The sequence below is a fragment of the Musca autumnalis genome, unplaced genomic scaffold, assembly GCF_047663935.1.
Source record: "Musca autumnalis isolate F117 unplaced genomic scaffold, ASM4766393v1 scaffold_4, whole genome shotgun sequence".
Lineage (NCBI taxonomy): Eukaryota > Metazoa > Arthropoda > Insecta > Diptera > Muscidae > Musca > Musca autumnalis.
The window spans coordinates 241,419,406-241,447,320 of record NW_027411977.1 but is presented as its reverse complement, the minus strand read 5'-3'; the positions used below and the strand labels follow the sequence as shown (position 1 = coordinate 241,447,320).

At 34.9% G+C, this 27,915-nt stretch overlaps 2 protein-coding genes across 9 annotated transcripts in view; one reads left to right on the top strand and one right to left on the bottom strand.

Moving 5' to 3' along the window:
• Positions 1 to 27,915, top strand: part of LOC141403733 (zinc finger protein 711-like) — a 170,980-nt gene that overhangs the window by 5,257 nt on the left and 137,808 nt on the right. The gene's annotated exons all lie outside the window — the stretch shown is intronic.
• LOC141403739 (uncharacterized) lies at positions 522 to 25,115 on the bottom strand. Of its 3 annotated transcripts, XM_073986622.1 has the most exons (3): positions 24,855 to 25,115; positions 13,276 to 13,320; positions 522 to 3,215 (listed from the first exon to the last, which is right to left on the bottom strand). In XM_073986622.1, exon 3 carries the CDS (start codon positions 3,148 to 3,150, stop codon positions 1,096 to 1,098), a length of 2,055 nt encoding a protein of 684 aa, XP_073842723.1. In that variant the 5' UTR covers positions 3,151 to 3,215; positions 13,276 to 13,320; positions 24,855 to 25,115; the 3' UTR covers positions 522 to 1,095. The 3 variants fall into 3 exon arrangements, with proteins under 3 accessions (XP_073842723.1, XP_073842724.1, XP_073842726.1); XM_073986623.1 differs by lacking the exon at positions 13,276 to 13,320; XM_073986625.1 differs by lacking the exons at positions 522 to 3,215; positions 13,276 to 13,320 and adding an exon at positions 14,843 to 16,951.

Here is a 27,915-nt window from a genome sequence, read left to right as displayed (position 1 = left end):
AGAGAAGTTTTTCAAGGCTGAAATACTCAGGAAATGTCGCCAACATTACTGAGGGGTATTTTGCCACCGTTGAAAAATGTTTGGTGTTGCCTGGCCGGGGAATCGAACCACCGACCTTCTGCGTGCAAGGCGGGCGTGCATACCATTGCACCACGGTGGCACCCGTTGTGTATACTTCAAATTAATCCTCACAAAGAAAGTTAACCCTGCAAAAAAACTATAATATAAGCGCCGTATTATCTCGATTTATTTGACATATATTGTATGAAAATGGCCAATTAAATCGACTACATTTGCTACATCCACCATAGTTTAAACGTACTATAAAGCACGGAGGAGGATCTTGTATGGTATAGGGTTGTATGAGTGGTTCCGGTTATGGAAATCTAGTCTTTATCGAAGGACAAAATGTATATTATAATAATATTACTTAAATAGTTCTAACAACAAATGAAAAATTAAACTCTTGCATAATTTGTGTTCATATTTTTTATTTAATATTTACATTTTAGTGGTTTTAATAAACATCCTCAAAAGGACAATCTTTACATTTTATTGTGAGCATTTTTTGCGATCTTTTTAACTATGTATGTAAATTATATGAGAACACATTTGACTTGCATGGCTATGATTTCTAAAAAGTTTTGATGAGATCGGACTGGGCGCCTTCATAAGTACGCCGCATTTCCCACATTTTTATTTTGGTAGCTGCCCGTGTATAGTGACCCAATGACTGTCTGAAATGTCTACTTATCATCACACATTCTGTACAGTCATTATTCGTAAGTCCATTCGGTCAAATCGTTGCTGTAGCTTCGGCACGTCTTATTTTAATGTATCCTTTGACAATGTAAATCAAGCCCACATTGTGTGGTAAATCTTTTATGACATATCTAGTTCGCTCATATACTCGATATCTATAGATATAGGATGATGGTGTTAAATATGTTGCTGGAGATAATAAACTTCACATTTATGTTTAGTTGGTTTTGGTGTTTGGGCTATGGGATGCATCCGGTGAGAGACTTATTTTGTGTGGTAAATCTTTTATGACATATTGCACAAATATACTCTAAATCTGTAGACGAAGGATGTTTATTTCTTATATCTGTCCGGAGGCAATGACCAAATAGTTGGATGTTTCCAATGTGCATGCTTATCAAGACCTCTTTGTGTGGTAAATCCTTGATTGCAAATTTCGCAGATATACTCTGAATCTGTAGACGACGGATGTTTCCTTCTTATATGTGCCCGTAGTAATTTAGATGTCGTAAAACCCCTACCACATAGTTGACATTTATGTTCGGTAGGTTCTCCAGCTTTTGTATGCATCAGGTTAGAATGATTATCAAGGCCTATTTGTGTGATAAATCTTTTATCACATTTATCGCAGGCATACTCTGTATCTAGAGAAAAAGAATGTTGATCTTTTAAATGTATCCGCAGAAATTTATCTTCTTTATAACAACCACCACATATTTCACATATATGATGGCAAGCTGCGGGATGTTTCTTTTGGGTATGCCCTTCCAGACCTGCCGGTGTTGTAAATCTTTTATTACAAATTTCACAGATATAATTTGTGTCAAGAGATAAAGGATGTTTTTTTATTATGTGCTCCCGGAGAGTGTTAGATTGGCTATAACATCTACCACATATTTCACATTTATGTTGAGATTTTTTTGTGTTTTTATCATTACAGTTTTTGTCATATTCTTTGCATTTTGAAACTATTTCATTTGGAACCATGAAGACATTACGTGAATCTTCTTTATTATCATTGACTTTAGATGGTTTATTCTCTGTGACTGCAATGCCTTTACTATCATCCATTATTTCTAATTTGGGTAAGAATATCTGAGGAGTTATTGTAGTAGTTAGATGATGTTGGTGTACTTCATCATGGGAAATAACTTCCGTACGATCATCAGATTTCCATGTGAATGATGACGGTGAGTACATGTTGGGGGAATCCTCTGGTAAAAATTCTGAATCTGCAGACGACGGATGTTTGCTTCTTAAATTATGAGAATCCTCTCTATTATCATTGACTTTAGATTGTTTATTCTCTGTGTCTGCAATGCCTTTACTATCATCCATTATTTCTAATTTGGGTAAGAATATCTGGGGAGTTATTGTAGTAGTTAGATGATGTTGATGCACTTCATCATGGGTAATAACTTCCGTACTATCATCAGATTTCCATGTGAGTGATGACGGTGAGTAGATGTTGGGGGAATCCTTTGGTAAAAATTCTGAATCTGCAGACGACGTATGTTTGTTTCTTAAATGTGCCCGTAGTAATTTAGATGTCGTATAACACCTACCACATAGTTCACATTTATGTTCGGTAGGTTCTCCAGCTTTTGTATGCATCAGGTTAGAATGATTACGAAGGCCTATTTGTGTGATAAATCTTTTATCACATTTATCACAGACATACTCTGTATCTAGAGAAAAAGAATGTTGATTTTTTAAATGTATCCGCAGAAATTTATCTTCTTTATAACAACCACCACATATTTCACATATATGAGTGCAAGCTGCTGGATGTTTCTGTTGGGTATGCCCTTCCAGACCTGCTTGTGTTGTAAATCTTTTATTACAAATTTCACAGATATAATTTGTGCCAAGAGATAAAGGATGTTTTTTTGTTATGTGCTCCCGGAGAGTGTTAGATTGGCTATAACATCTGCCACATATTTCACATTTATGTTGAGATTTTTTTGTGTTTTTATCAATACAGTTTTTGTCATATTCTTTGCATTTTCGAACTATTTCATTTGGAACCATGAATACATTACGAGAATCCTCCTCTTTATTATCATTGACTTTAGATTGTTTACTATCATCCATTATTTCTAATTTCGGTAAGAATATCTGAGGAGTTATTGTAGTAGTTAGATGATGTTGGTGCACTTCATCATGGGTAATAACTTCCGTGCGTTCATCAGATTTCCATGTGAATGATGACGGTGAGAAGATGTTGGGGGAATCCTCTGGTAAAAATTCTTCCATTTTATTCCAGTCTAGTCCATCTTCTTCTTTAATATCATTTTTCATATTTGTAAAATTTTCAAATTTTGTAGAATCTTGCGGTTTATAAACATTGGCAAATTGTTCAGTTTTTATGGAAAACTTTTCCGACATCTTATCTTTGAATATCTTAATTTTGAAGTAAGGAAAATCAAGATCTTACTACAATGTAGTTAGGCCTGTAAAATAGAAACAACAAGTTTTTGTAAAAATATGTAATTTTTATTTTTCAAAATAGTCAGGCTCAATCCCATTGTCGTTGTTTTAATATTTTATTAAAAGAACTTAAATTTATTTGTGGAAATAATTGGAGATGTTTACCAGGGGGTAAGGCCGGAAAGGCTATAGGGAATTGTCCGCCTGAGCTTTATCTCCCTACAAAAAATGATTACCCGCGAAAAGCATATGCACAAAAGTAGTCGTGTAGGGTATCACATAATCGGACCAGTCCCAACTAAAGCCTTTGCTCACTTGTTTACATTAATTTCCCAATTCTTTCTTATTCATTTTCGCGGTCAAAATCGATCAAGTACAATATGACAACCCCAAGCGAAGGTGTCAGATTTCTTTAGAATTCTTACGAAACATCGGCAAGGAGAAGCAACATAAATACCGGGGAATTGTGAGACAGTGGGTTAGTAGTAATTGTGACCGCGAACAAAACAGTCAATTAGAGAAGAAATAAAGGAACGCTATGTGCTTATTCGAGTTGAGCTGTGTGCTTAGTAATTAAAGTCGATTGTGAATAAGTGTAAAATAGTTGGATTTTTATTGTTTTAAATTAATAATCATCTGTTATTCTTTAATACAAAGCATGGCACAATAGCATCGTAAAATTTTGAATACGTTATGTGAAAACTTTCTTTAAATTTTTTAAAAAAATTTTTATAAAGGGATTTGACTTTTTATATTCGATCAGCTGGTGTGATGCCACCACCTGGGTAATTGTGCCATGATACAAAGTCCCAATTTACATTGGACGAGTTTACTTGCGGCAATTGTCATTTTGTAGGAGAGAGAGGTGAGGCATATGGTAACCCTTTGCCTCTCAGCACCCTCTCTCACCTACAAACTGACAATTGCCGCAAGTAAACTCGCCTAATGTAAATTGGGACAAAGTTAAGTTCAAATTTACACGCCCACATACATATCATGGTACAATTACCAAGGTAGTGCTATCACACCAGCTGTTCGAATATGAAAAGTCAACAACATCGCAGACGAAGCTGAGCAAGCCTCAAATATTGGAAACATGCGTCAAGCCTACTCGGCAATAAAAAATTGGGTGGTAATAACATCAGAAGCACTGCCTCTATTAAGGATAAAAACGGGATTGAACTCACCACACCAACCGAACAGCTAAATCGTTGGCGTGAATTCTTTATGGAAAATCAACCAGCACACCACCAAAACGAATATCAAACGTTCTCCATGCTGTCGAGGCGGAACCTAAGACGTGATATCCCAACTTATCCACCAATTTGCGAGGAGATTAAAACAGCACTTGAAGCTTTGAGAAACGGCAGATCCAGCGGCCCCGACAATATACCGGTTAAACTAATAAAATATGGTGCACCAACTCTGGCGGATATACTAACTCCTATCATTCGAAAAGTTTACCCAAAATACCAGAATACCAGATTGGAAAAAAGGGGTCAAAATAACAATTCCAAAAAAGGCGATCTAAAAGAGTGCAAAAACTGGGGAGGTATCACTCTATTAAACTCCATTGCCAAACCCATGGCAACATTGATCCTGCATAGGATACGCCCAGCTGTGAAAATATGCTACGATGCGAACAAGCTGGTTTTCGCCCTGGAAGATCTTGTGCTGACCACATAAACAATTTGCGCATTATAATTGAGCAGTCCAGAGAATACAACTAGCCATTATATTTAGTTTTTGTTGACTTCGAAAGAGCCTTTGACACTGTGTCACGAGACGCGCTATGGAACATCCTGGCTCTCAATGGTATTCCCAACAAAATAGTGGAACTCATTTGGGAGCACTACAGAAACTTTAGCAGCTGCGTACGTTTTTATGGTGAAGAAATCCCACCTTTTTCTCCTACTACCGGTGTTAAACAAGAATGCATACTATCATCAACCTTATTCCTTATAATGCTCGATTATGTGATGCAAACAACAAATATAGAAGCTCCTTATGGCATTAGATGGAACCTCAACGATCGTTTTAATGACATTGACTACGCTGACGGTATTTGTCTGATGGCCCACAGTTTTGTGGACATTCAGGAAGGAAATACTAAACAAACTGGTAATAAACGCAGCAAGCATAGGTCTCAAGGTAAACATCAAGAAGACAAAAATGATGAGGATTGGTACAAATGTAACGAATTCCTCTGACAGTAAATGGAACTGCTATAGAAAATGTCGAAACCTTCAGCTATCTCAGAAGCATAATATCAGCGAACTGCGGATCTGAAGAAGATATAGATATATGGGCTCGCATCAACAAAGCCCGAGTAGCCTTTCAAGCGCTCCATAAAATATGGCAATCTAGAAACATAAGCCGTAAAACTAAACTAAGAATTTTCGACAGTAGTGTGAAGTCGGTATTGCTTTATGGCTCCACCACGTGGGGCTACACACAATCCAATATAAGGAAGCTCCAAACGTTCATAAACCGATGTCTTAAAAAAATACTACGCATATATTGGCCCAACACAATAACAACATTCGAACTGCTAGAACGCACCAACAATGTACTAGTTGAGAAAGAAATAAAGAAGCGCAAATGGACCTTGATCGGTCATGTTCTCCGAAGGCCTGGCGATGTTGTGACAAAATCAGCATTACACTGGAATCCTCAAGGCCAGCGAAGACCAGGAAGGCCATTTGTTGTTGTTTTCAATTTGAAATACATGTATTTTATTTTTGTATTTTTGAACGCACACGCAACACGCAGAGCTATAGGTTTCGCCCTATGGTGATGTCGATAGTAGTCATCACCAACATCAATAGGCTTCTATCTCTGTGAGAAAATTTCGTGATGATCCTATCAAAATTCCGAGCTGTATTGTGATTGCAGAAAAGTGGAAAAAGGAATGCATTGCCGACTTTTGCGATATCTCTATTATTTTAACACCTACGCATAATTTTAAAGATTAGATTTTCTACTTTCTTAGTCAGACTTTGCTTTTAGAAGGTCCCCTACCAAAGGTGTTATAACCGTCATTATTATTAAAATCGCAAAAATGAAAAGTTGGGTTTTATTAGCGACTAATGCGAAATCTTCGTTGTTTGACCACCTACGACAACCTACGTTACATCGTTATAAAGGTGATATTTCCTACGTTCATTGCCAGGTTTTGATTTTTGTATACCCCTTATAAACTCTGAGATATTTGCTTTGGAATAAAATGTTGGTTTTTTATCCAAATAAATTTTTTGCTCATTACAACCCCTAAATATTATCTCCTGTGAGACCCCCACTAACCCTCGAAATTTCGTGACGATCCGATCAAAATTGCGACCTGTAGCGTGATTTCCAAAAAAATGGAAAAATGGGATGTATTACCGACTATTGCGATATCTCCGTTTGTAGGTCACCTACGCCGATCTAGTTTGCATCACTGTAAAGATGGGATCTACTACTTTCATAGTCAGGCTTTGCTTTTTGAAAGTCCCAAACCAAAGCTGTGATATTCGTCATTATAATTAAAATCGCAAAAATGATAATTTGGGTTTTATTTGGTACTATTGTGATATCTTCGTTGTTTGATCACCTGCGAGAACCTACTTTACATCATTAGAAAGGTGATATTTTCTACTTTGATAGTCAGGATTTGCTTTTGGTATACCTCATATAGAAGCTGAGACATTCGCTTTGGAAAAAAACGTTGTCTTATTATGCAAATAAGTTTTTTGCCCATTACGACTCCTAAATATTATCCGACCATCACCAAAATCAATAGACTTCTTCATCTGCGAGACCCCCATTAACCCCCAACATTTTGTGACGATCCGATCAAAATTGCGACCTGTAGCGTGATTTCCAAAAAAAAAATAGAAAAATGGGATGTATTACCGACTATTGCGATATCTCCGTTATTTAGTTACCTACGTCGATCTAGTTTGCATTATTGTAAATATGGGATCTTCTACTTTCATAGTCAGGCTTTGCTTTTGGAAAGTTTCCAACCAAAGCTGTGATATTCGTCATTATAATTGAAATCGCAAAAATGAAAATTTTGGGTTTTATTGCTACTATTGTGATATCTTCGTTGTTTGACCACCTACTTTACATCATTAGAAAGCTGATATTTTCTACTTTCATGTCGTTGTCTTTTTATCCACATACGTTTTCTGCGCATTCCGACCCCTAAATGTTCAATAGGCTTCTTCCTCTCCGGGACCCCATCAACATCCAAAATTTCGTGACGATCCGATCAAAATTGCGACCTGTAGCGTGATTACAAGGTTTAGATGGACAGACGGACGGACGGACTGACGGACGGACACACATAGCCAGATCGACTCAGCTTGTCGAGACATTTATTTTGGTATATATATGTATGAGTCTACGACCACTATTTCGATGCGTTACAAACTTTTTGGCCAAAGCCAACTTATAATACCCTCCCCACATAGTGGTATAGGGTATAATTAAAATAACATTATAATTTATCTTCGCTCTAATAGGCAAACATTTCAAATAAAATAAATACCGCCGTTTTTTAATATTTTTAAACAATTTCCCCCAATGTGATACACTGTTAGAGCAAAGGAAATGACACACACTCTCATTACCTTTCACAAACAGTTGGTGGTGTTTTTGACATTTCAGATAATTCGTTTCTTTGTCCGACAGACACTTTTACACTAATATAAAAAATAATAAATATACCTACCTAGGTGAGCTTATTAATATTTTTAATAAAACTTATTTATTGTTATTGCTGGTTCGAAGTGAAGAATGGTGCCGTTCAAACTATGATCCGTTGTCGTTTTAACAAGAGACTCCAGTTTTGTCAACAAAGTGAGAGAGAGAAATAATTGTTGTTATTGTGCATTACCAGGTAGATGCATCAGCGCAGCTGATGGAACCAAATATCAAAATAAGTTTTTGTAATTTGAATTCTCATACAAAAACAAAAGTTTGACATTTTTAACGTACAACTTGAGGTTTTTGTGGTTTGTTTAAATGCAATACATATGTATATTCCATGTTTATGTTTCATTAAAAAAACCAGTATTTATTGCTTTATGAATTATAGTGCGTTTATATATAACCAGATTTAATAAACCCACTGGGTTTCAAATGTCATTTCCTTTGCGTATACGTCACATAAATCCTCATTAAGAAGGTTAACCCTGCAAACGACTATAATATAAACATGGTCTTAGGTTCATACAATGCAAAAATCTGAACATTGGAAAAAAATTTTGAACTCTTTTCATAAATTGAATGAATTTTTTTTTTCTGTGTGGAATACTACTTATCTTTATATATAAAACTCAATTGTCGTTTGTTGGTAATTGAATCAGTTGAAAACGGCTGGAGCGATTTGGATAATTTTTTGTGGAAATGTTAGTCATAGTCCAGTTTAGGTTTTTATGCAAAGAAAAATTGGCCACGCCCACTTTTCCGCCCACTTTTATAAATATGTTATATCTACGAAACTATTCAACAGATTTTCTTGAAATTTTCAGGGAACGTAGAGTGATGGCCCCCGGTTGAAATAGGCTCCCCTCCCCTATGCCCTATTTATGTAAAAATGCAATATTTGCAACAATTACAAATGTATCGCTTTGAAAATTAATTTCCGAGTCAATGGCGATTGTGTCTCCGACCTTACGTGCTTATTTGGGGCATTAAGACTGGACAACGCCCACTTTTTTAAATATGTTATATCTACGAAACTACTGAATCGATTTTCCTGAAACTTTCAGCGAATGTACAGGGTTGGTCCCCGATAAAAAAATAGGCTACATATTTTTTGACTTTCGGATAGGGCGGGTACTTCCCCTATGCCCTATTTTTGTAAAAATTCAATATTTGCAACAAATACGAATGTATCGGTTTCGGAATTTATTTACGAGTCAATGCCGATTGTGTCTCCAACCTTACGTACTTATTTTGGGACTTAAGATCCGACCACGCTCACTTTCTAATTAGGTTATACCTACAAAACTACTGAAGGGATTTTCAAGGAAATCGCGATTTGTCTAAACTTTTAAATCTTTAAAAATAAAAATCAAATGTCGTTCGTTGGTCATGGCATCAGTTGAGAACAGCTGGACCGATTTCGATATTTTTTTATGCAGAGAAAATATACGCCCACTTTTTTCAATTTTCAATTTTTATAATTTCTACAAAAACTACTGAACCTATTTTCCTGAAATTGCCAGGGAATGTACAAGGATGGCACCCACTTAAAATAGGCTACAAATTCAGTTGAATTTCGGAAGGGGCGGGGTACTTCCCCTATACCCTACTTTTTTTAAAAATGTTATATTTACAATAATTACAAATGTATCTATTTCGGAAGACCTTATCCACTTCTTTAGGATCCAATGACACTACTCCCACTTTTTAAAATATGTTACATCTACAAAACTACTGAACCGATTTTCCTGAAAATGTCAGGAAATGTACGGGCATATTTTCTTGAATTTTGAAGGGGCATATTTGAAAAAAGGCCTTACCTTTATGAATAAAAATCAAATGCTGTCATAACCCAACTTAGGTTTTTTGGAAAGAAAAGTTTACCACGCCCCCGAAAACAGGTTACATATTTTATTGAATTCCAGAGGGAGCGGGGTACATCCCCTATGTGATATTTTTAAAAAACGTTATATTTGCAAAAATTATGCATGTATCGGATTAAAAATTTACGGATTAATCTACAATCTAGGTACTTCTTTAGGGCCTATAGGCCCGACCACGACTGTTTTTTTAATATGTCATAACTCGAATACTACTGAAGGGATTTCCATAAAATTTGCGACAAAAGCTGAATGTTTGCCGTTGTTATGTATATATTATGAATTTCGGAAGAGGTGGGGTACCTTCCCCATGCCTTTCTGTTAAACGCTATATATAAGCCAAATGTATGATTATATCGGTTTCAGCATACATTTTGGTAGGCAATGAAGTTGTGTGCACCCTAGGTACATATTTGGAGCCAAGATACCGGACCAGGCCTAATTTTTTTTAATATGTTATATCTTGAAAACTGATGACCACGCCCACTCTTTTCAAAACATTATTTTTCCAAAACTTCTGAACCTAATATTCATTCCTGAATCCCGTGGTCCAAAATGCTATATATTTGTAGACGAATTTCGGTGCCTATTATTTTATAATCGCTATATTTGCTAAACTTATGAGTGCATCGGGTTGCAAATTAGTTTTCGAGACAACGGGGGTTGCGCTCCCGATCAAGAAAAAATATATATTTACAAATTTACTTGAATGGTGAGGTTCAACGGTCCATCAGCCATGAAAACCTAAAACATATAAGTCTCAATAAGCGGGAGAATTCGATTTAACCACTTTTTAACCTTTAAAATTAGATCGCTTTAGGATAAAGACAGGGACATGGACGATAATAAATCCTAAAAAGCATAAATTGGCGAAAAAATCCGAGACGAGAAAAGAAAGGTTACAGACAAAAAATCCTTCTCGGTTTGACAATAGACCGAACAAGTGAGGTAGAAAATACCTATTTTTTAATTTTCAAGCATAAAGACGATAAAAAGTTGTCACTAAAACTCATTACGACGGGCCAGCAACGCGGACCGGGGTCTGCTAGTATTACAATAAATGACAAATGAAACTCTTGCATATTTTTTATGAACATTTTTATTTAATGTGTACATTTGAGTGATATTTTATAAAACTAAAGGTCAATCTTTACATTTTATTGTGGACATTTTAGTATTATCTTCATACTTATGAATATATACTATAGTCATATGATAATTGCAATTAAAATGTTTGTGTACGATATTACATATCTATGACATCTTTTTTGTAGTTCCTTCTTTTTGTGAAGATGTGCAAAATTAATCTGGGCAATCATAAAATATCCCTCGGAATTTCCGAACGGAAAATAATTAAAATATTAAATTCTATTAATATAAATGTTTTAAGACGTTGAAAACTACTAGAATGAATATCTTCTTGCCGAATCGACCAAAATATCTCCTTTTTGCTGATAAATTTGGAATTAAAAAATTGTGAAATTGCGGGAAGGGAACAAGTAACGCACGGAATTTCTATGTTTGGTTGCCTGAATGTGTTGCGTTAAATCCAAGAGTGGCTTTGATTTTTAAATGTTTGATGAGGTCGGACCGCGTCTTCACAAGTGTGCCGTATTTTCTACATTTGTATTTTGGTAGCTGTCCTTGTATATCCCTCCAATGAATACGAAATTTCTCTTTGTCATTACTTCTAATACCACATTATGTACAGTCATAATCCGTAGGTCCGTCCATTCTGCGAAATCGTTGTTGTAGATATGACGCGCCTTATTTTAATGCATCCTTTGACAATGTGCATTAAGGCCACATTGTGTGGTAAATCTTTTATGACATATTTGGCACATATATTCGGTATCTAAAGACAAAGGATGTCTCTTTCTCATATGTTCCCGAAGAGTTGCTGCTCCCTTATAACAACTACCACATATTTCACATTTATGTTGAGTAGGTGTTGGAGTTTGTGCCACAGGATGCATCCGGTAAGAATGCTTCGTAAGACTTATTTGTGTGGTGAATCTTTTATTGCACATTTCGCAAATATACTCTGAATCTGTAGACGAAGGATGTTTACTTCTCATATGTGCCCGGAGAGTTCTAGATTCCAGATAACAATTACCACATATTTCACATTTATGTTTAGTACCTACTGGATGTTTCCAGTAAGAATGTCTATCAAGACTTGCTTGCGTGGTAAATCTTCGTTTACAAATTTTGCAGATATACTCTGAATCTATAGGCGGATGTTCTCTTTTTACAAGCTGCTGGAGATGTTTACATTTCATATAACAACTGCCACAGAGTTCACATTTTTCAGTAGGTTTTTCAGATCCTGGATGCATCATGTAACAATGAGTAGCAAGGCCTAAATGTGTGATAAATCTTTTATCACATTTTTCGCAGGCATATCCTGTATCTACAGAAAATGGGTGTTTATCACTTATATTTTTTTCTTCCTTATGTTCAGTGGGTTTATGAGCTCCTGGATGAATCGTGGAAGAATGAGTATCAAGGTCTGTTTGTGTGACAAATCTTTTATAACATATTTTACAGATATACTCTGTATCAAAAGACAAAGGATGTTTAGTTCTCATATGTCTACGTAGATTTCCTTCATCTGTAAAAGACCTATCGCAGAGGTCACAATTATGTTTGGTAAGTATTAGGGTGGGATGAACTTTTTGATGCGTCTGGTTATAATGTCTATCAAGACCTTTTTGTGTGGTAAATCTTTGATTGCAAATTTCGCAGATAAACTCGGTATCCATAGCGGATGGATGTTTATGTCTTATATGTGCCAGGAGAGTTTTAGATTCCAAATAACAACTACCACATATTTCACATTTATGGTTAGTAGGTTTTTCAGCTACAGGATGCGTGCGGTAACAATGCCTATCAAGACCTGCTTGTGTGGCAAATCTTTGATTACAAGTTTCGCAAATATAATTAAAATCTATAGACGAACGATGTTTATCTTTCATATGTGCTCGGAGAATGTAAGCTTTCTCATAACAACGACCACATAGTTCACATTTATGTCCAGCAGGTGTTTGAGCTACACGAGAAGATGAAATAACAGATCTCTCTTTACTGTCACTGACGTTAGCGTCTGCATCACCATTGATCTCAAGGCCTTCACTATCATCTTCATCTGTCTGCACATCCATTAATTCTAATTTGGGTAAGGATATCTGTTGGTTGGTAATAACTCCCGTAAGTTCATCAGATTTCCATGTGAGTGATGGCTCTGGTAAAGATTCGTTCATTTCATCCACGTCCTCTTTTTTGATTATATCAATTGTGGATTTATTGACATTCTCTGGTAACCAATCTTCCATTTTATCCAAGTCTTGTTCTTCTTCTTTAAAATCACCATTCACCATATTTGTACAATTTTCAAGTTTTATCGCAGTATGTGTAATATTGTTGGAATTTTCCCCTTTGTAATCATTATCAAAGGGTTCAGATTTTATGGAAATCATTTCCGACATCTTTACTTTGAATATCTTACTTTTCAATTAAGGAGAACAAGATCTTACTACAATGTATTTTAGGGCTGTAAAATAGAAACACGTAATTATTTTTAAGTTTTTTTGTAACAATATTTAATTTTATATAGATAGGTATACATTTTTTAAGACAACTGGAAGCAACCCTAAACAGCAGTACACATTAGGTATGTTCGTTTACTCAATAATTTGTACAAGTCCAGTAACTTCTTGTAAATGACTAAAGGACTCGTCTCATATAGTAAATGAACAGAAAGGAAAATGGTAATATATGGTAACCATGCTATCATTTTCCTTTTGTTCATTTACGAATATGCCAGCCGACAATGCCGACTTAACAAGCCATGTCGCTTATGTGACGAGGCCTTAAAGTTTTTTGCATTGCACTGTAGAGTAGAGTTGTACTTTTTAGCTCTTTTAGATGATCACTCTTTTTAGTTCAGCTCTTTTCAACGAACTAGGTCGCTCTTTTAGTTCAGTAGTTCAATCGTTCGTCTAAAATCTTTGTCAGTCAGCTGTCTTTCACCTGTCACGGTCACCGGCTCTGACTCGTTTGCTTGCAAGTTTGTTCATTTGTATACAAAAACATGTATACATATATACATACATATATATGTTTGTCGAAAAGGAACAAACATCAAAAGAATATTTTAAAGAACTCTGCAACGAAAATAGGTTTGGTCTGATTACACAGCAAATTTTAAATTTGTACAACTTTCAATAATTTATGTTTGAGGGCGATAACTATAGCTCTGCGTGTTGCGTGTGCGTTAAAAAATACAAAAACAAAATACATGTATTTCAAATTGAAAACAACAACAAATACATGTATTTTGTTTTTGTATTTTTGAACGCACACGCAACACGCAGAGCTATAGGTTTCGCCCTGAAAATAAATGAAAATATTAAAGTTACGATGAATAAAGTTGTGTGTTCATTCTGTTCGTTGTTCTGTTCAATTTCAATTTGTTTACAGTGAACAGCTGATTAAGTCAGCTGATCCGACTTGCAAATTTTTGCGGGACAATTTTGTTCCAATTTATGAGTTAATAACCCACGTATTTCCGTACGGAATCTCGTAAAGCGCTATTTTAAGGAACTCAATTGGAATTTGCCTAGAGGTCATAAGTATATAGACTTAAGGCCTGGCTACGTAAGCTGTTTTGCCTGATTGCCTTGCTTTGCTGCTTCATTTCTGACATAATTTTTTTCTCTTTTCTAGGCTAGCATTTTGCCTTAGCCCTAAATTTCAATAATTTGCTATAAAAAATAATAATTTTTGCCAACAGGTACAAAGATTCTGTTCGCAATTATTAAAATGTATATTGCAGAAAAAGTTCGATATTCAACAACAGTTATTCTGGCCTATAGGGTTGCCATGGATCCATGTTATATACATTTTTTAATTGTCACGGGACCAACATAATTTTAAGTATTTGGTTTTTTGGTTATTGGGTATGGACTTCTGAAATACTGAGGTGTTATTTTTGGTAAAATTGAAAACGGAATATGTTTGACACTCACTGTAAATAGCTCCTGCATTAAATGAATAATGAAACTCTTGAGTAATTTTTGTCAACATTTTTATTTAATATTTACATTTGAGTGGGTTTAATAAACCTTGAGGTCAATCTTTACATTTTATTGTGGACATTTTTTTTACAATTTTAATACCTACATGAATTTACATATTCATATGAGAACACAATTGGCTTAGATGGTTATGATTTCTAAAATGTTTAATGAGGCCGGACTGCGCCATCAAAAATATGCAGTATTTCCTACATTTATATTTTGGTAGCTTCCAATGCTTTTACCAAATCCACTCGATTTCAACTATCAATTCCTTTACACATACGTCAACTGAAAGCTCTTCTGCAATCTATTGGATTTCATTTGACGTTTAAGCCATGGAATTGACAATTGAAATCGAGGGGATTTCGTAAATGTAAACGTACAACAAGTTCATTTTTTTAATATTGTTACTGGAGATTCGGCCCGGCTTCTTCCCTTTTCGCCCATTCTCGTTTATGTTAAATACGTTTTGGTGTTTGGATGCATCGTAAAGGAATGCCTATCTAGACCCTTTTGTGTGTCAAATTTGTCATTACAAATTTCACAAACATACTCTGAATCTATAGACGAAGGATGTTTATTTCTCATATGTGACCGGAGCGATGCAGATTTCTTATAACAACCACCACATATTTCACATTTATATCTAGAACCTACTGGATGTCTCACAGTAGAATGCTTATCAAGCCCTCTTTGTGTGGTACATTTGGCATTACAAATTTTGCAAATAAACTCTGAATCTGTAGGCGAAGCATGTTTATATTTTATATGTGACTGTAGAGCTGCAGAGTCCTTATAACATTTACCACATATTTCACAATTATGTTTAGTACTTACTAGATGCTTCCAAGTCCAATGCGTCTCAAAACCTCCTTGTGTGGTAAATTTTCGAGAACAAATTTTGCAGGTATAATCTGTATCTGTACTCGAAGAAGGATGTTTCTTTTTTATATGCTCCTCGAGATGTTTAGATTTCATGTAACAACTACCACATATTTTACATTTATGTTCGGTAGGGGTTTGAGCTCCTGGATGCACCATGTAAGAATGAGTTTCGAGGCCTGCTTGTGTGGTAAATCCTTTCTGACATAGTTCGCACTTAAACTCTGTATCTAAGGACAAAGGATGTATATTTCTAATATGTTTCCGGAGAGTATCTAATCGTTTATAACCAAACCCACATATTTCACATTTATGTTTAAGAGGTTCTGGTGTTTGATCCACTGTATCTATAGAATTATTATGTTTATTTTGTATATGTCGCCGTAGACATACATCTTGTGTAAAAAACATGTCACATGGTTCGCATTTATATTTAGTAGGTTTTCGTGTTTCTGGATGCGCCCGGTAACAATGCCTATCAAGACCTGCTTGTGTAGCAAATCTTTGATTACAAATTTTGCATATATAATCTAAATCTATAGACGAAGGATGTTTATCTTTTATATGTGCTCGGAGAATGTAAGCTTTCTCATAACAACGACCACATAGTTTACATTTATGTTTAGTAGGTTTTTGAGCTACCAAGGAAGATTTATTTCCTTTATTATCACTAACGTTGGAGTCTGTATCTCCATTGATCTCAAGACTTTCACAATCATCATCCTCATCTGTGTGGACATCCATTAATTCTAATTTGGGTAAGGATATCTGTTGAGTTGTTGTATTAGTTAGATGCTGTTGTATGCCACGATCATGTTGGTCTTCATCATGGGTAATCGCTTTTGTACGATCATTAGATTTCCATGTGAGCGATGACGGTGAGTAGGTTCTAGGTGAATCCTCTGATAAAGATTCGTCCATTCCATCCACGTCCTCTTGTTTGATTATATCGATTGTAGATATATTGTCATTCTCTGGTAAAAATTCTTCCATGTTATCCAAGTCTAGTTCATCTTCATTAATATCATTTTCCATATTTGTCAAATATTCAAGTTTTGTGGCATTGTAGTGTAGTGTATTTGTATCATTGTTGGAATTTTCCTGTTTATAATCTTTGGTGAAGGGTTCAGTTTTTATGGAAACATTTTCCGACATCTTTACTTTGAATATCTTACTTTTCACAATTAAGGAAAACAAGTTCTTACTACAATGTATTTAAGGCTGTAAAATAGAAACAAAAGTTACATACGTCATTATTTTAAAGTTGTTTTTTTAACAACATTTATTTTTTTAAAAATTAATTTCATAATTTTTCTTATTTATTTTTATTATTTTCACTGTCAAAATGGTCCATGTACAATATGCAACCCTCAATGGGCGCCAGAATCCTTTGCTAGGTGTTTACACCGGACAATTTGTAACTACAACTCTGATTTACTAACACAGGGTGCTTCTATAGACGCTTTCTGAAAGAAAAGGTTGAATCAACCCTTTCTGATCCACCCTTTCTTTCTAAAAGTAAGTGTGCTTATATAGACCCTTTATAAAAAAAAGGGTGCTTCTATAGACCCATTATAAAAGAAAGGGTGCTTCTATAGACCCTTTCTAAAAGAAAGGGTGCTTCTATAGACCCTTTCTAAAAGAAGGGTGCTTCCATAGACCCTATCTAAAAGAAAGGGTGCTTCTATAGACCATTTCTAAAAGTAAGGGTGCTTCTATAGACCCTTTCTAAAAGTAAGGGTGCTTCTATAGACCCTTTCTAAAAGTAAGGGTGCTTCCATAGACCCTATCTAAAAGAAAGGGTGCTTCTATAGACCATTTCTAAAAGTAAGGGTGCTTCTATAGACCCTTTCTAAAAGAAAGGGTGCTTCTATAGACCCTTTCTAAAAGTAAGGGTGCTTCCATAGACCCTATCTAAAAGAAAGGGTGCTTCTATAGACCATTTCTAAAAGTAAGGGTGCTTCTATAGACCCTTTCTAAAAGTAAGGGTGCTTCTATAGACCCTTTCTTAAAGAAGGGTGCTTCTATAGACCCTTTCTAAAAGAAAGGGTGCTTCTATAGACCCTTTCTAAAAGAAAGGGTGCTTCTATAGACGCTTTCTAAAAGAAAGGTTGCTTATATAGACCCTTTCTAAAAGAAAGGGTGCTTCTATAGACCCTTTCTAAAAGAAAGGGTGCTTCTATAGACCCTTTCTAAAAGAAAGGGTGCTTATATAGACCCTTTCTAAAAGAAAGGGTGCTTATATAGACCCTTTCTAAAAGAAAGGGTGCTTCTATAGACCCTTTCTAAAAGAAAGGGTGCTTCTATAGACCCTTTCTAAAAGAAAGGGTGCTTCTATAGACCCTTTCTAAAAGAAAGGGTGCTTCTATAGACCCTTTCTAAAAGAAAGGGTGCTTCTATAGACCCTTTCTAAAAGAAAGGGTGCTTCTATAGACCCTTTCTAAAAGAAAGGGTGCTTCTATAGACCCTTTCTAAAAGAAAGGGTGCTTCTATAGACCCTTTCTAAAAGAAAGGGTGCTTCTATAGACCCTTTCTAAAAGAAAGGGTGCTTCTATAGACCCTTTCTAAAAGAAAGGGTGCTTCTATAGACTCTTTCTAAAAGAAAGGCTGCTTCTATAGACCCTTTCTAAAAGAAAGGCTGCTTCTATAGACCCTTTCTAAAAGAAAGGGTGCTTCTATAGACCCTTTCTAAAAGAAAGGGTGCTTCTATAGACCCTTTCTAAAAGAAAGGGTGCTTCTATAGACCCTTTCTAAAAGAAAGGGTGCTTCTATAGACCCTTTCTAAAAGAAAGGGTGCTTCTATAGACCCTTTCTAAAAGAAAGGGTGCTTCTATAGACCCTTTCTAAAAGAAAGGGTGCTTCTATAGACCCTTTCTAAAAGAAAGGGTGCTTCTATAGACCCTTTCTAAAAGAAAGGGTGCTTCTATAGACCCTTTCTAAAAGAAAGGGTGCTTCTATAGACCCTTTCTAAAAGAAAGGGTGCTTCTATAGACCCTTTCTAAAAGAAAGGGTGCTTCTATATACCCTTTCTAAAAGAAAGGGTGCTTCTATAGACCCTTTCTAAAAGAAAGGGTGCTTCTATAGACCCCTTCTAAAAGAAAGGGTGCTTCTGTAGACCCTTTCTAAAAGAAAGGGAGCTTCTGTAGACCCTTTCTAAAAGAAAGGGTGCTTCTATAGACCCTTTCTAAAAGAAAGGGTGCTTCTATAGACCCTTTCTAAAAGAAAGGGTGCTTCTATAGACCCTTTCTAAAAGAAAGGGTGCTTCTATAGACCCTTTCTAAAAGAAAGGGTGCTTCTATAGACCCTTTCTAAAAGAAAGGGTGCTTCTATAGACCCTTTCTAAAAGAAAGGGTGCTTCTATAGACCCCTTCTAAAAGAAAGGGTGCTTCTATAGACCCTTTCTAAAAGAAAGGGTGCTTCTATACACCCTTTCTAAAAGAAAGGGTGCTTCTATAGACCCTTTCTAAAAGAAAGGGTGCTTCTATAGACCTTTTCTAAAAGAAAGGGTGCTTCTATAGACCCTTTCTAAAAGAAAGGGTGCTTCTATAGACCCTTTCTAAAAGAAAGGGTGCTTCTATAGACCCTTTCTAAAAGAAAGGGTGCTTCTATAGACCCTTTCTAAAAGAAAGGGTGCTTCTATAGTCGCTTTCTAAAAGAAAGGGTGCTTCTATAGACCCTTTCTAAAATAAAGGGTGTTTCTATAGACCCTTTCTAAAAGAAAGGGTGCTTCTATAGACCCTTTCTAAAAGAAAGGGTTCTTCTATAGACCCTTTCTAAAAGAAAGGGTTCTTCTATAGACCCTTTCTAAAAGAAAGGGTGCTTCTATAGACCCTTTCTAAAAGAAAGGTTGCTTCTATAGAACCTTTCTAAAAGAAAGGGTGCTTCTATAGACCCTTTCTCGAACAAAGGGTGCTTCTATAGACCCTTTCTAAAAGAAAGGGTGCTTCTATAGACCCTTTCTAAAAGAAAGGGTGCTTCTATAGACCCTTTCTAAAAGAAAGGGTGCTTCTATATACCCTTTCTAAAAGAAAGGGTGCTTCTATAGACCCTTTCTAAAAGAAAGGGTGCTTCTATAGACCCCTTCTAAAAGAAAGGGTGCTTCTGTAGACCCTTTCTAAAAGAAAGGGAGCTTCTGTAGACCCTTTCTAAAAGAAAGGGTGCTTCTATAGACCCTTTCTAAAAGAAAGGGTGCTTCTATAGACCCTTTCTAAAAGAAAGGGTGCTTCTATAGACCCTTTCTAAAAGAAAGGGTGCTTCTATAGACCCTTTCTAAAAGAAAGGGTGCTTCTATAGACCCTTTCTAAAAGAAAGGGTGCTTCTATAGACCCTTTCTAAAAGAAAGGGTGCTTCTATAGACCCCTTCTAAAAGAAAGGGTGCTTCTATAGACCCTTTCTAAAAGAAAGGGTGCTTCTATACACCCTTTCTAAAAGAAAGGGTGCTTCTATAGACCCTTTCTAAAAGAAAGGGTGCTTCTATAGACCTTTTCTAAAAGAAAGGGTGCTTCTATAGACCCTTTCTAAAAGAAAGGGTGCTTCTATAGACCCTTTCTAAAAGAAAGGGTGCTTCTATAGACCCTTTCTAAAAGAAAGGGTGCTTCTATAGTCGCTTTCTAAAAGAAAGGGTGCTTCTATAGACCCTTTCTAAAATAAAGGGTGTTTCTATAGACCCTTTCTAAAAGAAAGGGTGCTTCTATAGACCCTTTCTAAAAGAAAGGGTGCTTCTATAGACCCTTTCTAAAAGAAAGGGTGCTTCTATAGACCCTTTCTAAAAGAAAGGGTGCTTCTATACACCCTTTCTGAAATAACGGTTGATTAAATATACCCTTTCTGATAGAAAGGTTAATTCTTTCTGAACGAAAGGGTGTTTCTATAGACGCTTTCTAAAAGAAAGGGTGCTTCTATAGACCCTTTCTAAAAGAAAGGGCGCTTTTATAGACCCTTTCTAAAAGAAAGGGTTCTTCTATAGACCCTTTCTAAAAGAAAGGGTGCTTTTATAGACCCTTTCTAAAAGAAAGGGTGCTTTTATAGACCCTTTCTAAAAGAAAGGGTGCTTTTATAGACCCTATCTAAAAGAAAGGGTGCTTCTATAGACCCTTTCTAAAAGAAAGGGTGCTTCTATAGACCCTTTCTAAAAGAAAGGGTGCTCTTATAGACCCTTTCTAAAAGAAAGGGTGCTTCTATAGACCCTTTCTAAAAGAAAGGGTGCTTCTTTAGACCCCTTTTAAAAGAAAGGGTGCTTCTATAGACCCTTTCTAAAAGAAAGGGTGCTTCTTTAGACCCCTTCTAAAAGAAAGGGTGCTTCTATAGACCCTTTCTAGAAGAAAGGGCGCTTCTATAGACACTATAGACCCTTTCTAAAAGAAAGGCGGCTTCTATAGATCCTTTCTAAAAGAAAGGTGGATTCTATAGACCCTTTCTAAAAGAAAGGTGACTTCTATAGACCCTTTCTAAAAGAAAGGTGGCTTCTATAGACCCTTTCTAAAAGAAAGGTGGCTTCTATAGACACTTTCTAAAAGAAAGGTGGCTTCTATAGACCCTTTCTAAAAGAAAGATGGCTTCTATAGACCATTTCTAAAAGAAAGCTGGCTTCTATAGATCCTTTCTAAAAGAAAGGTGGCTTCTATAGACCATTTCTAAAAGAAAGGTGGCTTCTATAGACCCTTTCTAAAAGCAATTATGACAGTTTGGAAGACCTGGGGTGGATTCTTATTTATGAAAATACTTTCCTTATAATAGGACTGTTCTACAAGTTCGCAAGTTAAAAGTATGTGCAAGTTCTTCTTTTATAAATTACAGCAATTTCTGCCGAATAGCAGAAACAGCAACATGTTGCTATTGTATTAAAGGTATTCTTACAAAAAGCGGGCACAGCTGCTGAGTTGTATTTATTTGTTTTTCAAATTGTTCTACATACTTTGATTTATTGTACCCAGAGACCTGCGCCGAGCACAGTTTGTCGGCGGCGGCTTATGTTGAAAAATGTCAGCGGCGGCTATCAGTCGGCTGTGAGCCGACGGGTTTTAACATTTTTTTCATATTGCATTACATTGTTTTTAATAATAAAAAATATATGGTAACATGGGGCGCCTTCGCCACGTTTTTGTTCAAAATGTTCTCATACCGACACCGTTCAAGTTTTTTCAAATATTTTTGGTAAAAATATAAGCATATCCTGACTATAAGTTTTGATATATAAATGGTAATAATTTTGTTTTTAAAATATTATTTTTGAGAATTTACAAAATGTGTAAAAAGTGGCGAAGCCTCCCCACCCGTGGGGCAGCTTCACCATCGATATTGAACATTCTCCAACGGACTCTAACACTGTAATTTTTCATACTTATTCCTTAAATATCAACATTATTCAAAAAAGGAACATGTTTTCTATTGAATAATCAAATATTGTTTTAAAGTTCACAAAAAGTAACCGATCCTAGCGGTTAATTTAAGTAAGTGCCTTGAATTTAGGTACAAAAATCATAATATAACTAGAACAGGATACGTTTAGGATAATATTTGATTTTAACTTCATATTATAGTGTGGTACATATATGGTATAAAGAATTTAAGTTAAGCATGACATATTTCGAACATTAACCCCCAACGCCCCTATAATGGCGTAGGCGCCCCGCCCCTTACATATTTCATAATATTAATATATTGACATTTACAATTGCGATTTTCATGCGAATTACTGGGATTTATATTCTTCAGTAGTTGTCTTCTAACGGTATAAAATCTGATTTTGATATCACAAAAAGTAAAGAAGATATCACAAAAAATACTACCATAATTATTTTTCCCAATACCGTGAAAACACAAAACCGCGTGAGTCCGCTATCATACCTATGATACAACTGTCAACTTTTGGGAGATGATAGATCTTTATTAAACTCACAATTTTGCTTTTAACGGATTTTTTCTAGCACTTATATTTTGGCTCTGGCGTAGCCGCCCCAGTGGCGAAGGCGTCCCATGTTACCATATATGTAAACACATAGGTATTTAAACAACAATTTTAAATACTGCATACATTTTTATTAAAAAAAAATTATTTGTAAAACAAAGAAATTCATATTTTTAAATTCAAGGATTTGGAATTACACATAAAAAATATTTCTTAATATTAAACTATTAAATATATCGTAGTTGTCGTGCATGAATAGCACCCTGTTTATCGTCAAAGGGCTTAAATTTGATCTTTTTGCTGTCACTAATGAGCCAGCACTTGAAAAAGCTTCTTGTGATGATGCGCTCGTTGATGGGCTACATAAAAATGAAGGGGCTAATTTCGCCACATTAGGAAACTCCTAACAAGTTTTTTTTTTAATATTAGTGATAAATTTGAACACATTTAAGCTATCCCTTCCTATAAATACCACATTCACCCTTTTAGTCGCATAGGAGACTCCTCGAAGCAAACTTTGTAAAGTTGGAACTTTTTTAGCATAGGTTTGTTTGCAATTATTAATTGACCAAAATAGTGCCAAACCACTGATCCTCCTGAGGACAATTTCACTTTTTTCTTTAATTTGGTTTTTACTTCTTAATAGTTTGTCATATACATTAATGTCGTTCAATTCCATTAAAAACAGCCAGGTCGTCATCGGATTCTGAACTAGATTCATTTAAAAGATTATTTTACATCTGTAATTTTTTGGTACGCCATTCTTGTTTATTTTGTTGTAGCTTACGAAAAAACTAACGTACTCCGAAAAGTGTTTCCCCATTCACCAAAAACAGAAAAGGTCTTTCAGTGTTACCACATTGCAAAAATAAAAAGTAGATGTTTTAAATCAACAGGAAGTAAATATGTATACAAAAATATATTTTTGAAGTTCATTTTTAATAACAAGTTTTTAATATTTAAGCATTAAAAATTAATATTTTCATATTAATAATGAATTTAACGGCTCAGCCGACAAAATTCTCTTTAAAATTTTATCGGCGGCTCGGCTTAGCCGGCTGTGAGCCGATCGGCGCAGGTCTCTGACTGTACCGCTGGTATTATTTGTTGTTGTCGTTTTCCAATTTTGATTTCAACGTACATATACAGTGAGTGTCAAAAATATTCGGTTTTCAATTTTAGCAATAATAACACCTCAGTATTTTAGAAGCCCATATCCAATAACCAAAAAACCAAATACATAAAAAATGTTGATCTTGTGGGAATAAAAAAAAATTTATACAACATGTATCCGTGGCAACCCTATAACCGTGAATAATGAATAAAAGTTATTTAACCCTGTTTACTATGCGTCAAAAATATTCGGTTTTTGTAACTTTTGTTAAATATTTTGCCATAATCAGGTAATTATCGAACTTTTTCTGCAAATATTAGTATACATTTTAATAATTGTAAACAGAATCTTTAGGCCTGTGTCTAAAAATATTATATGTATTTGATAGAAAATTATTAAAATTTGGGGCTAAGGAAAAACGCTATCCTAGAGAAAAGGAAAACTGGTTATATAAAAACGGCAGAAATACAATGAAATTTTACATCTTTTTATATTTTTAGTCGAATATAGTTGAAATCATGTGCAAAAGTCACGACAATACAGAAATAATAGATTTCATGAAACACAAGCCAGCCAAAACCATAAACTGGGAGGGAAGGTAGAGGAATCTCCTGAAAACTTACTGCTAAAACGCTCTTAATTTTCTTTAAATTGGTCACCGAGTCCTAAATGACTTTCAGATGATAGAAAATCCTTTGTAATTCGATTTTTTGTAAATTGATTTTTTCTGTTTTTAAGTCGATTTTTCTAAATTTATGTATTGCACAAATTCAAATTACAAATAAAAAATTTTAAATTATAAATGAAATGAATTTCAATGCAAAGATGTATAATATTATTTGATGCCTTTGTTCAATGTATAAATAAAAATTTTTTTATTAATTTTTTAAGCGGTTACCTCTACTTATTTCTTTAAACTATTTACCCCAATGTGCAACATTGTGAGAGCAAACCAAATGACACACACACATTTTCATTACCAATGGTCATTTACCATCCACAAACATTAGGTGGTGTTTTTGACATTTCACAAAATTCGTTTCTTTGTTGGACAGACACTTTCTTTTAAAGCGATAATACACGTAATAAAAAAATATATATACCTTGATTTTGTGGTGAACTTATGGATATTGTTTTATAACACTTATTTATTGTTAATTTGTTGTATTTTTGTTATAACTTCAACTAAAAATTTAAAGTAAATAACGCGTAGGTACGAAGTGAAGCAGGGTGCCGTTCAAACTACGCTCTGTTGTCTTTTTAACAAGAGATCCAAGTTGTATGTCAACAAAGTGAGAGAGAGAGAAGAGAAACTATTGTTGTTATTGTGTATGGTACAATTACTAAGGTAGATGCATTAGCCTAACCATGGCACAATTGCCAGGTAGATGCATCAGACAACAAGGGTCTGGATTCTTTTTCCATTAAATTTTTAAATTAACATTTTTTCCTTTATACATTTTTTCATTTGACAGTTTTTCCTTAATAAATTTGTTCATTTCACATTTTCATAGAAACAGAATTGAGCCCCAGTTCAGTACTGGAAAATGTCAAAAATGTTTTCCAAAGATAAAGAGATTCACATAATTTTTTCAACAAAATTTCACTAGGCCGGTATTAATAAATGCATTATTACAAAAATGCATCAAAAATTAAGAATTTTTAATTCAAATTTTTGTTTTTGTGTTTTCCATAACAACAACTTTTTTGACAGCTTGCAGTACATCAGCTGGGTTGATGCGGGTACCTTGTATGATTGTATCATGGCCTAAACATAGAATAATGAATATATAGACGACGGAATCATTCGTTTTTTTGTCCTAACAGATACAGAACAAAGAGTTTTTGGGCGTTCAGCTAATTCAGTTTTTGTGGTCACTCAACTCAGAAAACAAATATCGTAGTTTTTTTCTGGCGTAACATTTTTTCGGACAAAATAGCTGAGAACATTCCGGCGTCTATATATTCATTAGTCTATGGCCTACCTAACCCTGCGTTTACACATGACAGGACAGTTGAGTTCATGTATTGATTGTCAAAACTTGCCTGTATGACGTAGGCGTCCAGACAACTGCAAAAACAGTTGCAAAATTATGAATGAAAATCATCGATTTCTTTTCGTTTTCCGTTCACTTTTTTGTTTTCTACATATTCTTTTGTTTTCAGCACATTTGAATTATCATCTCACTTCTTTTTCACAAAAATGTCAAAAATTTGTTAATCCGACTGTCTTTGAAAAAATGATGGACAGCAGGGAGACAAACGACAAATATATGTATGTGTTAGTAAATCAGAGTTGTATTTGAAGACAAAATGTCTGGTGTAAACGCCTAGTAAGTGATCAAACTTTAAATGTTAAAATATGTTGTTGTCATTTGAATTCTTATAAAAATATTACAAATATTGCAATTTTTACCCATTTAGCGCCGAGATTTTTTACTAGAAAAATTAAAATTTCGTATGGAAATGACATTATGGAGACCTTCTAAGCATTTTTTAATAATTTTTTTCTCTAGAACGAATAGTATTCCTGCAATCGGGCCTTCTTTTAAAAATGCCGAAACTTTGAAGGATAATAGAGGTGTATTCTTACATGACAACCCCTTGGTTTTTGAGTGAGAAAATACTCTTCTTATATTCCTTAGACCTTGGTCACACTAGCGAGTTTCTGGCAACGAATAATAGGAAGAGGCAACATCGCAAACACAGAAAACCATGTACAGCGGTTTCACTACCTCATACCCCTCGCCTATAAACTGGAAGTCGCCATGTTGAAAACACGCTAGTGTGACCTTCGACTTACAAATTCCTGAATTTATATGAATGTAACCATGGCACAATTACCCAGGTAGTGGCATCGTAAAATTTTGAATATGTTATGTTAAATTTTTCTTTATGTTGTTGGGAAAATTACCACAAAAATAATTTTTTATAAAGGGATTAGACTTTTCATATTCGATCAGCTGGTGTGATACCACCACCTGGTAGTTCTGCCATGAATGTAACATTTATGAACAAATTTCTGCTGATATCAGCTGTGTTCCAGAACCTGCAAAATAGTACAATTATTACTACTTTTAAAATTTTTTGATAAAATGCGTTCCCGAACAACAAAAACTGGCAAAATGTTCTATTCTCTTTGAACAAATATGGCTCCGAATGGCTTTCTCTTCTACTATTTTCTACTACACAAATTTGGCTGTGTAAAAAATAGTAAATTGGTCAAAGGCAATATTTGACATTTTTTGAAAGAACGAAAAATAAAAAGTCAGAAAAACATCAATAAAAATAAATTTAAAACAAATTGAATTGAAAACAGTCAACCAACATAAAATTAAGATATTTCGGCAATAGTAGTTGAGTCGTTTGATAAAAATACGTGGTAATAAAAATAAAATTTCGCGAAGCTCATATTAATTAAATAATTTCATTCTTACAGTTCAACTACGGCAATTGTGAAGAAGGCTTTTCACATTTCCCTTAAGAAACCATAATCAAATATACCCTCAAGTACGGCGATTATCTTCTGCGCTCGTCCGGCACAAGAACTTGATTTGTACTGTTCAAGTCCTTCAACGTTCAACAATATCTTCGGTGGAACAATTGCTTGGTATACAGAAGCCTAATGCTTTCCAAAGGCTAATTGTTACCTTTCCCGCTAACATCACAGTTTGGAAAGGATAGGATTAGAATTCTATTTTAACGATCAGTTGATATTTCTCCAGAGTACTGAACAGAGTTCGAAGCAACATGAATGAGGTTTTTACAGGCGAAATACCCATATACATATGTAGGCGTATTACACACAGATGTTAAATTCCATCCAATCCAAGGACATATCAGATGTTCCATCCATGTTTATGCCAAGGGCGGACATGTAGCTAGATAATGTAGTGGATCCTGTTGGTTTGAATGCTGAATTGAATACAACGTTGAGATGTTGCAGATGTTGGTTTTTTATACGACTAGTAAAAAATTCCAAAGGAGAAATGATCGAATGAGTGTCTAAACTTCAATCTTTTTCCTAAAGTTCATGCTATTTCAATAAATCTTTGGAGGAATTATTAACATAATTTTTATTGCTGTTTTTATGGCAAAAGTCAATATAATTTATAGGGGTCTACGCCAAATTGGTTGGAGGGAATTGATGCTTTTATTAGAATA